This window comes from Boleophthalmus pectinirostris, unplaced genomic scaffold (genome assembly GCF_026225935.1).
Source record: "Boleophthalmus pectinirostris isolate CB_2022bp ecotype Guang Dong unplaced genomic scaffold, ASM2622593v1 HiC_scaffold_5, whole genome shotgun sequence".
In the NCBI taxonomy this organism is placed as follows: domain Eukaryota; kingdom Metazoa; phylum Chordata; class Actinopteri; order Gobiiformes; family Gobiidae; genus Boleophthalmus; species Boleophthalmus pectinirostris.
Genome location: NW_026571404.1, coordinates 16,352,168 through 16,366,465, shown reverse-complemented (window position 1 = coordinate 16,366,465; position 14,298 = coordinate 16,352,168). Strand labels below are relative to the sequence as shown.

General features: G+C 37.4%; 1 protein-coding gene across 1 annotated transcript in view; it reads left to right on the top strand.

The window, feature by feature from the left end:
* The window catches only part of disc1 (DISC1 scaffold protein), a 90,559-nt gene that overhangs the window by 11,566 nt on the left and 64,695 nt on the right, over positions 1-14,298 (top strand). Inside the window, exons 9-11 of the mRNA XM_055162960.1 lie at positions 914-968; positions 3,081-3,183; positions 5,915-6,103. Of these exons, the coding sequence (XP_055018935.1) occupies positions 914-968; positions 3,081-3,183; positions 5,915-6,103 (347 nt within the window). The remainder of the gene's footprint in view (positions 1-913; positions 969-3,080; positions 3,184-5,914; positions 6,104-14,298) is intronic.

Sequence of the window (14,298 nt, the reverse complement as noted above, 5' to 3'; positions counted from 1 at the left end):
TATTGTGCATTTCATTTGACATTTTATTGTATATGTGGTGTTCACAAAGCAATACTAAATGGCTGGATACCGTACAGCAGGGGTTGTTGTGGATTCAGCTTCAACTACAATGAGAAAATGTCCGAGCGATAACTTAAGTTTAAATAGCTTTACTGAAAAAATGCTGCCAGTGTCAAATCATTCATTTTCTGTGACTCGCGATGTTCTTTCTGACTAGCTAAACATTTTTTTTTACCATTTATAACTGATAGCGCAGTCTTCTTCAGCTGAGCTTTTCAAAGACAACATCCTTTTTTGAAATGCAGAGAACCAGCGCCATCTATGGGTGAAAATGTCTGGTGCTACAACTGAAAGAAAATAATCCCTTTTCTGGTTTTAAATAACAAATACAGATATTATATAGCCTTTTAAACATTAACTTATTGTAGTTTTGTAATGAATTTAATCTGAATATATTTAATTATCAAACTGTAATTTTAATGGTGTAATACCAAATGATTTAACCATTTTTTTAACCTTCTCCAACCTGACGCTCGGGAGCTACCAGTAGCTCTCCACACCCTTCCAAGTCTCTCGCCAAGGGATTTCTGAATTACACGTATTGTCCTGAATAACTCAAATTTGATGAATTAGATGCCTACTATTTTTCTAAATCTACAGTATCATTCATAAATAAATAATGGTTTATGTTTTATGTTTTATCCAACTGTATCCCATCTCATCTCTTACTGTGGCTCTTATGTATAATTTATTTTCTGTGACCATTAAAATGAGTAGCTCTCTCGAATTTTCGTTTTGTAAAGGTAGCTCACCCGAGGAAAAATGTTGGATACCCCTGCTGTATAGCATTGCTGCCTGGTGTATGTGCTAAGCAATTTTATCAAACCATAATCAAATTTTTGCTTCTTTTTAGGCTTCAAGAGCAAGAACAAGCACTCAATCTATCCATCAAGGAAGCTACAGCAAAAGTAAGTCTTTTTATCTGTATGTAATGTATTCCATATTATCCCCTTTGGCTTGGATAGTTACATATGTGAATAACTGATGGCTTAATCTATTTGTCAAGAACGAAACATGTACCAGCTGTGTGTCTGTATTAAATATGCATATGAATCATTAGCATCTATAATTGCCTCCTTATTGGACTGTGAGGATAATGAATGTGTTATTTACGATTATATGTTAAGATAGATTCTGCGTGTATCCTCTTTGGGCTTTTATTGGGCGTTTTATATTCTTCCTACATTAGCTGCTGTACTGTATGTGTGAATAGCTTTTCATGCCTTTATAGAAACTGTCCCTGGGGTTGCTTCTTGCATCTTAGAGCCTTCTCGCTCACTCTCTATACGTATAAGTACACAGCTGGAGGCAAGCTATGTCCTAAGTAATTCAAGTTTGTGCAAGATAGTGAAGAACAGCTTGTCCTCTAAAAGTTATCTGAAAACATAGTAAGTAAGTAAGTAAGTGTACATGTTGTTAAAGTGACACTGGCACAACACTCAGGAGTCACTGCAAGTTTAAGTAAAAATGTTTTGTGCTATTTCCAGTAAATGTCACTGTCATTTTTCACCAAACCTATTAGCACTGTTGGGTAAGTTACTTCAAAACTGCAATGTGTTATTTGTTACTTGTTACTGCCATTTCAAAGTAATTTGTTACATTATAATATTACTGCAATTAAAATGTGAGGCATTACACGACTACTGCAGCACTTTAAACTTACTCTCAACAAAATAACTGTTGCTGATCGTCAAATAACAATCAGCGAGCGAAGATGCTGAACTTTTGTGCCGTATATGGACTGATCCAGGACTAAACCAGGACTGAACCAGGACTAAACCAGGTCTAAACCAGGACTAAACTAGGTCTAAACCAGGACTAAACCAGGACTAAACCAGGTCTAAACCAGGACTAAACCAAGACTAATCCTGGACTAGGACTCGGAATTTAGGACCACCCTTGAGAGAACCTCAAGCCCGTGGAGCGCAGCGTTCAATCTGGCGTCAGCTGCACTTCGCCCCGTGGAGCGTGGAGTTCTGCGCCGCAAAGCATTACAGTAATTTGTTACTTTTATAACACATTACTCCCAACACTGCCTAGGCTAGGTTACTTTCATCACTTAAAGGTGCAATTTTAAACCTGCTTGTCTCCAGGCAGATGTCATTTCTTTGCTTTGCAGTGTTACACAATATGGCATTATGTAGGATGTCAAATTGCGTGACACAGTTGCATGAAACAGTTGTGATTAAGCAACTTATGATTTCCCTTTAGATTTTTTTTCAACGAATAAATTGTGCAAGTGAAAAAAGTCCTTTTTAAGAGCAGAAATACCCCTTCTTACTTGTGCTTTGTCAAAATGTTGGACTAAACCATGTCATATTTAAGAGGAAAAAGCATTACATTCCTCCTCTGTGCTCCTCAATGGAGAGAGGTGGATTATGGGAAATGTATGCTTTGGCTCAAAGTGATTTTTTTGTAAAGGGCAGTGAGGGGACATATTTGGCGTTATCAGAACACATCACATCCACAGAAAAAGGGTGCGGAGCTTCTTATCCATCAACCCTATGACATTTAAGGCTTTTTTTTAACCCCATTTCTGACATTATTATGGCATCCTTCATGGGGACTTTCTATAAAGGTTACGGAGCATTTCGACTCTGATGGGGTCTGTGGATCTCAATGTGCTTTTTGGTAAAAAAAAATAGAAGGATAAATTCTTAATTTTGAATAAAACGCATGGACTTTTTCCGCAATCTCTCTTCCCCTCTCTCTGTCTCTCTCTCCTCTCCCTCTTTCCTTTATGTCTCCCCTCCCTCTATCCACATCTGTCCTCCTCTTAATGCCACCTCTCTTTCCCTCTCTCTTCTCAATTTATATCTCCCGCTCTTCTCTCCCCTGTCTCCTCTCCTGTGTCTCCCTCTCTCTTTCCCCTCTCCCCCTCCACCTCTCTCCCCTTCTCACTTCTGCCTTTTCTTCTTTCTCTCGCTCACCCTCCCTTGCTTCTCTCTCTCTTCCTTGTTTTCGCCCTCTTTCACCCCCCTCCATTCTCTCACCCCATCCTTTCCTCTTTGTGTTTTCAGGTGGTGATGAGTCAGAGGTTGGGCAGTAGTTTGAGGAGGAGAGTCAGTGAGACAGAGACTCAGCTCCTGGCGCTGCATGAAGCTAAACTGGCTGCTATCTCAGGTTATTACTGTTACAACCACACACTCTGCACAGACATATATTACACACAACCATATCTGTCAGAGGCTCTATTCACGCTCACGTCACAAACCAGGAAAACGTTTGGAAACATGCGATGACAACTTCCAGTGAGCTCTGTTCATGGTAGTAATTCTGGGAAAAAATAGAAAATGGCCCAGTTTTCTTCATCTACATGTCATTGTAGATTTCTGTTATGTTCATTTAATCGACAATTCCAACCATACCTCAGTTTTCATCATTTCCCCACTGACGCACATCTCTGAGTGCACTGGGTACTTGCGATTAGAAAAGATGAGGTGCCAATTCAACCTAATTCCAAACAGCACATACATATGCAGTCTTCATTTTAACGCTGATCACATTTACGTCAATGGGTTTGATCAGTGGGTGAGCCCAGTGTCAGTAACTCCACCGAAAGTTATCATCGCATGTTTCCAAATGTCTTCCTGGTTCGTAGTACTCTGTTACATTTACTTTTATAACTTTTAAATACAACTGTACTTCCCATTGTAGTGTTCAAGCACCATACTTTTACTTCTACTTGAGTCATTTATTTAAGTAAAAGTTAAGTTTACTCTTCCCCCTGTGGGTAAGTCTACAAGTGACAAATGTGCTCCTTCTATCCGTCCTTTGAAAATCCCATGTGTTATGAATTATTAGTGTTTTCTTCCAATTGCCCTGACTTCAAATTATAAATCAGATATTACATCCAAACTCTTACACTGCAAAAAGACTTGGCCAAAATTTAAAATATAAACACTTAAATCTATCAGACAATGACTTAAAAGTAGTGAAATTATCTGTCCATGCAGCAAGATAATTTTACTTGACAAGTTATCTTAAAATAAACTCCCTCTAGACTAGAGCAGTCTCTGCTAAGTGTTCATGGGCTGGAAATAAGTTTATGGATGCTAAATATTAGATAAACACACTTATGTATAAAGCAAATCTGAATCACTTAATCCAAAAACAAGTTGAGTGTTGCAGGGGAGAACGTTAAATTGGTAAATGGATTCTTTTAAAAATTTATTGCCTAAATTTAAGATTTTCTGGCTAGTTGTCATGGAGTCATAGTAGTTATGAAAGAAATATATGTGACTTTTTTTTTTAAGATTATACAACCAATTCAGATCTAGTAAGTCAATAATAAATCTGAAAACAAGATGAATAACCTGATATAAGTTTTAAAATCAGCGAAATTTGCAGTGGACGATTACTTTTACTAGAATCCCCAATTACTTTCTTTTTGTTCTTGCACTGTTGATGAGATATTACTCTGTACTATGGGGAACTGAAGATTTGTCCATAAAATTAACATTAGTGAGAAACATTTCAGAATAGTCAATACATTTGGGAACAGTCCAGGTGAAACAGCATTGTATTTCGCACTTTATGTTGTGTTTATCAATTACACCCAGATCTCCTCATTTATTCACCTCATTTGGATAATGCCATTAGCCAGTCTTAATTACTGTGCTAATGATTGAGCACTCGTTAATGTGTGCTGGGCTGTAATGTGGTCTTGTGGTGATCAGGTAATGACTTGAGTGGTGCCAAGTCTAACAATCAGGAATTATATCAGGGCTGAACCAGGGATAAAACAAATGTAAACCAGGACTAAACCGGGAATTATATGCAAACTAGACCTAAAACCCAATGCGTGCTGAGCTGTGTGGTTCAGGACTTTAGCTAAATCTTGTCAAATACTGGACCAAATCTCCTCCTAAACCAATATTGTCCATCAGCATTTGAGAACTACATATTGTGTTAAACGTACAGCAAAGACTGAACACTGTCATTCAAGGTTTTCTTATTGGGTATTCAGTTATAGTTTTTTTATTGTTAAGATCTAAACCATTGTTTCCCAAAGACTCGGTCACAAGAGATTTTTTTGGGGTCACCTTGTCACGTTCTGCATTATTCAGTTCTGCCTATAAGCTTCTGCGTGTTTCTCTCCTCCTACACCCCGGACTGGAAAGTGCTAACAAAAGCGCAGACAGGCCCACCTATCTCATTAGAAATGTTGAAATGTTAAAACATGTTTTATATAATTTCTAACATTTTGTAATAAATTTAATGACTATTTTGTTCTGATATTGCTGGTTCAATTGAATGTTGAAACGAAAAAGAAATGGGCTACATTTAATGTCCAAATAGGCGACTTATGGATCCTTTTATTGCTGGTTCAATTACTGTTTTTCATTGTTTAAAACTTGAGCAATACTAATTGTTCAGAGTGACACAATCACTCAGTAAACAATAAAATATCATCGTTAATGTTCAAAGTTCATCAGTGTTTATTTTGTGATTTGTGAATAATGTCTATTGACTTGGGTCGCAAAGGTTTGTGACTTTTAAAATATGGGTCACCAGAAAAAAAGTTTGGGAAACACTGATCTAAACTGTCTAATTCAAGACTAAAGAAGGACTAAACCAGACTTCATGTGCGCTGTGTTCTTGTGGTGATCCAGGAAATGACTTCAACAATGTCACAAGCTAAATAGAAAGTAAAACAGGACTAAACCAGGTTTAAAACAGAGCTTAGCCAAGTGTCATGTGCACTGTGGTCTAATGTATTCTTATGATTCAGGTAATGACTTCAACAGTGCCAAAAGCTAAACAGAGAAACAAAGATTAAATCAAGACAAATCCAAGAAGAGCCAAACCAGACCCCATGAGTAATATGTTCTAATGTATTCTTATGATTCAGGTAATGACTTCGGCAGTGCCAAAGAATTGAAGGCAGAGATGAGGGCGGTGAACCAGGAGAGGGAACGTCTGGAGGGGCTGACCCGCAGACTGCAGACCCTGAGCTCAAGCAGCAGTGAGGATCTGAGGAGACTGAAAGAGCAGAGAGGGCAGCTGAGACAGGAGAGGGAGAGCGGGCAGGCACAGCACGGTGAGTCACACTCCTGAGACACACTAGTGTAAACACATTTCTATGGCTAAAGAAATACTCTCAGACCACCAGATGTGAAGAAAGAGCCAGTTTTCCTCTTGATAACATTGTATTTTGCCATGAGGTAAACCCTAAATGCTGAACCTGATCATTTCTATTACTGACTAGACCCATTAACTTCTTCTCTTACAGCATAAATCTGCATTTTCACAATATTACTTTATCTACCCCACATCTGTATTAAATATTACTGGCCTGAATGGTGTGATATCATCTGAAACCCAACAATACGAATGAAATGTGATTTGTTAAAACTGCTCATTAATCTTACACTTAAAAGAAACCAGCAGCTTTTAGGATTTTTAATACAGAGGTGATTTATGAGGTTCAAGAGTCTGAAGTAGGACTAAAACTATGGTATCTGAACACTACAAGAAAAAGAATATCATTATAAGAAGTGTTTTATTAAAGATTAAGCAAATGTATGTGATTAAGTGAGAACTACCCACCTCTGTTAGTAAGGTATAAATGCTTAAATCTGTGTGGCTAGAACCTTTTTCACTTCAGTACTAATCAGAGAAAAATATATAGTGTGTATTTAACAATAAGACCATGTTTTTTTGCTTTCAGCTCTTTGTAGCAAGTCAATGTAAGAGAAATTACCAATTAATTTATGTTCTATTGTATATCATAAATGCTTGACAGGCGTATTTTCTTGGTAATAACTACAATAACTAAGGTTAGATTCACTTCAATTTAGTGCATAGATTTTTATAGCTCCGGTGAAATGAGGCAAAGCACCATTATGGCCACTGTCTGCCCCCCGATGTGTCTATGAAATGAATTGACTAATGACACAAAGACATTGGCGCTCACTGTAACGCTTTAGAAAATGTATTTAATTTTAGATCGATCAATAAAGTGTCCACTTAATAACAGCTGCAATTCAGATAAATCAATACGGACATAGGGCTGTATTAGAGGTTCTTTGTGGTTGTAGTTTCAAAGTAGAAAGAGAGCACTAGAGAGACTGAAGTATTAATCTTTAAATAAAATGCAGTAGTGTGTGCTGTGATGATACACAATTTAGATATAAAGGAAAAAAGCTTAGTGGTTGAAACACATTTTTATACCACAATGATAAAAAAAACCCCAACATTTTTTAGACTATGGAATTTCACCATGTAATTTTCAAAACTTAATACTGGTAGTTTCTATAAAATTACCATGTTGTCTATATTAGTTTGGATATAGAATCAGAGTAATTATGTAATTTTTTTCAGTATCTCTGTCATTACTTGGACTGTTAAAGGTCTCATATTCAGCTATTTTGTGATCTTTGTTATAATTATATATTGTTTCCTCATCAAAAATATACCTGGAGTTGTGTTTTGTTTCATCCACGCATGTTTAACACACAAATCCTGCACATTTAGAGTTCTCCCCCCAAACAAAAAACACACCTTGACACACCTTATGATGTCATGTGGCAATACAGGAAGTGCTCCACTGTGTTTTTAAACTCCATACACCTTCACCAGAATCATTTTAATAATTTCAGCCCCGGAATTGCCAATCTCTACTAAGATAAAAATAAACAGGTAGCTGTTAACTTGAAGACTACAGTTTAATGACATCACAAGGTGGAACAGAGCATTTTGCTTTGGAGATATAGTCAGACTAATAATAAAGGGTTACTGAACTATGTTTGAATGAAGCAAAACACAACTCCAGGTATCAGATGAAGAGAAGAGGTAGAGCGGTAGAGGGAGAGTCAAAAAGTAGCAGTGCAGGTGCTCTATGAGGGTTAACTTGAAATATAAACAAAATGTAGCCCTTACTAAAAATGTCAAAGTAGGCAAGGTACAAACCTGAGGCACATCGACTGAATATATTAAAAGTCCTTTATTACATGGAGGGACACCAATGTGTTTCGAACAGCCAGGCTGGCACCACCTAGTGCCTCTGCTCAATTTCATTTCTCTCCAGCGACTAGGTCAGGAATCGGAATACACTAGATGGTTTGCAAGAACCCCAGAAGTGCGAGTTCGGGCATCAGCCAATCAGCGAAGAGCCATACATTCTGTGTTGACAACGATTCTCGAGATCGAGGATTTAAAATTGGAACAAAGAGAATGTTTGGTGAATTTTATCAAGGGGAAAGACGTTGTTTCCCTTCTTCCTACTGGATTTGGGAAATGCTTAATCCAGTATACCAGTAGGCCTGTTAATGGGGCATTGCATACATGACTACCAAATAGCAGCGATTGGTTAAATGACAAAAGTACCCGCCTTCTGTCAAGCGAACGAATTCTACTGCTGCGAGGTCAGACGGTTTGTACGAAGTGAAATCAGCTGATGAATCAGGCTAGTCTTCTTCAGGGCATAAGGGTGAAACAGGACCCACAGGTGTCAATTGAGGTGTCAAAGATAATTACATATTAATCACATGACAAGATCACATGTCTATAGGAAAAAGAAATAAAAAAGTTGGCCAAACATGGGGAAAGTGTAGGTGATGGGCAGACACAACTCCAGGTATGTTTTTGAGGAAGTAACATTATAACATGGCTTAAATCTCACAAGAATCAATTTTGTGTAATATAGGATCTTTAATGTTCCACATATGATGCATGAACTAATGATTTCTTCTATCACTGCTGCTGTTGCTAGGTTGCAGTGTGTTACCCACTCTGCCATCTAGATCAAAGTACTTCCTCATTTACATATACTTGAATAAACTATATGTTCAGTACAGTGCCAATTTCCCACAAATATACAAGCGGCTCTAAACATTATTTACTTTCCAAAATTCTTCAAACAGTGAAAAACCATGAATTAAAATCTATTTCTTGAGTATCACTGCAGCATGGTTCCCCTTGAATGTACCTCTAAAACAATAACACCCAAGTGTGACTGTTAAAAAGGCTTTGAATCTTCCGCTCACTGGGACAGCACATCAATGGGCACAAGTTTTTTTCCCTGTGAATGAAAGGGAGATGATCCGCTGTCAGTGAGGAGAGCCTTCAAATGCGTCGCCAGCAGGATTGGCACTTGTTAACAGGAGGAGGGGGAAGCGTCTCGCGGAGAGGGCAGTCTGCTCAGGGAGAAATGAGCTTCAGTTTGTGTGAAGTAGCCAATTACCTCCAAGCGCTGTCTGCAAATATGATGTAGCCTATTCCACACAACTGACAAGTAAATTGACACATTGTAGTAAAAATGTAAAGATGCTTTTCAGTAATAATGATAATAATATACAAATTATTACAGAAGTTATTTCAGAAATTGTACATCCCATCAAAATTAGGTTGCATGTGTATAGGTTTTAATGTAATTCTTCACTCCTGTGTAATTATTTCTTATAGATGAAGTTGATGCTTAGTGTATTTTGATTGAACCACTCCCAGTCTCTTCATGCTTTCTGAAATAAATAAAAGGTAATTAGTGATTAAGGCACATTTTACTAGCCTGATTCATCAGCCAGTTTCATTTGTGGAAACCGTCTGATCTCACAGCTTTAGGATTCGTTCACTCCATGGTAGGCAGGTACTTTTTAAAAATTTAACCAATCGCTGCTATTTGTTCGTAACGTATGTAATGTGCAGCTAACAGGGCGAGAGGGTATATTAAGCTTTTTCCCAAATCCAGTAGGAAGAAGGGCAATAACGTTTTTCCCCTTGATAAAATTCACCAAACATTCTCTTTGTTCTGGCTTTAAATCCTTGATCTCGGGAATCGTTGCCAACACAGAATGTATGGCTCTTCGCTGATTGGCTGGTGCCCGGACTTGCACTTCGGGAGTTCTTGCAAACCATCATGACCTAGTCGCTGGAGAGAAATGAAATTGAGTGGAGACACTAGGTAGCACCACCCTTTACTATCCCTATACGGAAATTTGTCCTCTGCATTTGACCCATCCTTCACTGCTATTGAAACTGCAGTGGGTTCCAAGCCAAGGGACCCATCTCCATATCTGGAGCTAGGCTTGGTCAAGACTACCTTAACTGGAGGATTTTATTACCTATTATTATTTTTGTATAGCTAAAAAGACATTATGGAAGATTTAGACCTAAATAAAAACCCTGTATGTGTTGCAAATTCTATAACATGCACCGTATAAAACCCCAGCCAGGCACTTCTAAGCCTGAATACATCTCATTATCAAGAGACTATGCCCATTGCACTTGACAGGCTGTCTAGTGGTCACATTTACATATATCCATACACATCCATACAGGGATTAAAAAAAAAGTTCCTGCACCTGCAAAAATTAATGAGCGATAGTAAACCTCTTGACTTAAACATGAGCCAATGGTAAAATGCGTGCGATTTCTCACCACTTCCATACAAAGTGCAGTGGCCTAGCACTTAATTTGCAATAATCGTGAAAGTTCACAGTTTTATCCCGCCTTTCCATTGTAAAAAAATAAAAAAATAAAAAATAAAATAAGTCTATTGTCTAATGAACAGCACAGTTTATGGTTTAATTGGGGGCTTGGTGTACAATGATTTAAGTGCCTCTTTCGGTCAAAATTGCCTATGTATTGAATGGATGTGAGAGTTAATTTTCTGTATGTAAAAAAGCAGCATTGTGACAAATTTAAGATTAGACTTCCTTGCAAGATTTGTAAGATCATGCTATTTGCAAGATCTCTAACAATAATACATGAAAATTTACCAAATAAATATGCTGAATTAGTATATTTCTTTACAGTGGTCATGGTATTAAACAAAATTATTTGATAGCAGAATCTTAGCAATCCTCCCTGCTCTACTGCCTGTGTCTCTGATCTACAAGTAACACCCAGTTGCACATTTTGGCATCAGACACCTTCAGTGAAGCAGATCATTAAGCCATGTGCTCACTATTAGTGTCTTCTTTTGTCTTGTTTCCAAACAGTACCTCCTGTTGCCACTAGAGGGCAGCCTTTCATTACCACAGATAGGCTTTTTTGTTACTGGATGGGTGCACAGGTTGTAAGGCACTTGTTTTACTATTGTTTAGAAGTGGGCTGTAATTTAAGACTTCTTTTGTTTGGATCTGTAGAAACACATGCTTGGTATTATGTTGGATTATTCTATTTAAAAAAAAAAAAAAAAGTTTAATTAATTTGGGAAATAAATAAATAAATAAATAGTAGAAATACAACGCCTTGTTTGAATAATATGTTAACAAAGCTGGACAACAGACAGTTTCAGACATTATATTAGGACAAAACTTAATATTATGTCAAATTTGAAGTAATTTATAACTAGCTATAATACTAAAATGTATTTATTTAGTATTCTGGCAGTTGTAAACCCATTAAATGACAACACGCCTCGCAGATGTTTCTATTCTTGCCAATGTGTATGGTATAAACTTATGAGACAATAAGACAGAGCCTAATTATTTTTGGTGGTTATATTTTGGTAGGTGTATTCTTTCATAGCAACAGATGTGCGGAAATTTAGAGAGAAATACCATTAAGTTTTTCCTCCAGTATATCTGTTAAAATGTTGTATTTATTTACTTATAATTCAAGTGGTAAAGCAATGTAAGGTAAAAATCAACTCTTTTTAGGTGTATTGGCTTTCAGGGTAGTTATATGTTTGCACCTATTGCAATATCAATCTTTCTTTATGGATTAAGATAAATTAAAAACTCAAAATCTTATAGTGTTTTACTATAAATATACTTACTATGAGTTTAAATTTCCCAAGTCTGTCCCTTCATGTCCCTATCCATTCAAGAACTGGAGCTATTCACCTTATGCATTTGTAAAAAATCCTCTCAAAAAAAATTCTTACTGTTTAAACAATGTGTGTACAGCCATTTTCCACCAGTACACAAAGAAATAGCTGCCAAAACATGTTGCTGTAATGGGTAAGCTACACACAGGTGGCTAACATATTAAGATATACAGTTACATTTGCCAAGTTAATACTGACTTTTATGCTTTGCTCGAGTAGTCCAATGGGCGTGTCCAATATGGCGGTACATTGTGAAGCTGACACCATACTAAGGGCTCATTATATTGTCATCCCATTTGGTAATAATGGGCTGGCACACGCTCACTGCAAACTGATATACCACAAACACCACATTACCATTTCTTTAGCCCAAGGGGGTTACAAATTACTGTCTGGTTCAAAGTGAAGTCTCAAGTCTTTATGGGTTTTGGGGCTTTTGTAGTGTATGATTATGATGCTATATAGTGTCAATGTAAAAACCAGAAGAGCAAACGCCTATGTCTTTACAAAGCCCTATCATTTTAACGGCCTATAGTAATTTGCCTGTGTGAATCCAGTGACATATAAGATTGTTCTGTGCTGCTATTAACACAGCAACTGTGTAATAGCACTACACATACTCTTTGTTCTGCCACTATTTGCCTACTAAAGCTTCTACTTAATACTTTATTCAGATTTTTACCAATTAGCATTTTTAATATTTATTTAGTGTGATTTACAGTTAAAGTTAGTAAAAATATATAAACTAACTCATTAATATAAATAAGAAAAATACGAGTATCAGATGGGTAAAATTGTGACCTCAAGGCTTGTATGTCATTTTACCTTTCACTAAGTTTAAGTCTGTACATTGTATCTGTGCAGTTGTGAGATATGACCATTAGCCATAGGCAGAGTTTGCGGGGGTCAGGGGGGTCACTGCCCCCGGTGGCTGTGAAATATGTCACAACATTGAGTCTATAATATGGCCAATACAAATATTTCATACAAAAATGTATTAATATTTTAAATATGTCAATAAAACAAAATGATTGTATGAAATAAATATGAATCCTAGTCTGAACCAGGACTAAACCAGGACTGAACTAGGATTAAACTAGGACTGAACCAGGACTTAAACAAGAGTGAACCAGGTCTAAGCCAGGACTAATCTTGGACTTGAGAGAGAGAGAGAACCCTGAACCCGCAGAGCAGGGTGTCTGCAAAGCGCCATCGGGTGACAGCTGCGCTTAGCTCTGCTGATCCTTTTTCCTTTGGTCACCCGACTGTCTAAGTGTGTGGACCTCTGGGCCCGTCCCAACACTCAGTCGTGGTTCAGTTCTGGTTTAATCCTGTTTTAGTCCTGGTTCAGTCCTGGCCCCCTCATGTGGCAGGTCACTATAGGACAGTACTGCAGATATCATGAGCCTATGCAGGTTGTTTTCACCATTGCCAATATTTAAGTTGTAGCTATTTTATATTTATTATTTTTTTAGATCTATCATTGGGAGAAGTGGACGGCATACCCTTGCGTACCACGCCCACTACACCCCTGATCATGTGTGATGTGCTGTGTAGTTTGGCTTTATGGAAGGCTTATGAGCAGTTGTTGTATGTGTAATAGTCGTGTGGACAGTAAAGTGATAATTTCATTGTACAGGGCAAGGCGTTTTCTTACTGTGCACATGGCAATACGCACTTTATATCTTGGATCTAGTGCTCTGATGTTAAAATGTTTGTCCCCCCAGTGCAAAAGTCAAACTCTGTTTACGCCATTAGCGCTTTAATAGAGGTCTATATTCTTGTATCCATGGGTTGCAGTGGCACTTTACATTTAGCACCACTGCTATACCAGTCCCCACAAAGTCCCTAAAATATCAACTGCAAATAGAAAGCTGAAACCCATAAAATGCTTTAAGTTATCTTACTGCAAATTTGTACAGATAAGTTTTTGTTCAAAGGGGCTTTCACCATTCTGCACCATTTGGACTCAAGTTCCGAACACCTGCGAGTACATTTAGTTTGAGTTGGTGTGAAAATGAATACGTTTGATTTGCTGCGGCTGTGACTCCAGTGCGGTTCATTTGTGATGTGAATGCTGACTGGTTTTGATTTGTCTCAACGCTCACTTTTTGATCTAAACAAGCCTCCGTAGTGCGGGAAGCATAAACAAAATAAACCCCAGAATGATTCATCAAAATGGGAGAAATAGGCCTTGACAAGACACATAAAGAGGCGGAAATTTTTGATCGCTCTTATTTCATATACTGTAATTAGAAAAAATATATAATAACTTTTTGGAACCAATCACAAAAACACAGAGTTTACAGACTATTCATTTACACAGACAAGTAAAGAACTGTAGCTAATCCTCACAACGTTTACCTGGCTTTTTTCTCATATAATGCTCTATAATGCATGTATAGTGATTTATTACCTTGATCTGTATCTTTATATTCCTCAGTCTTCTCTTTTTATTCAAG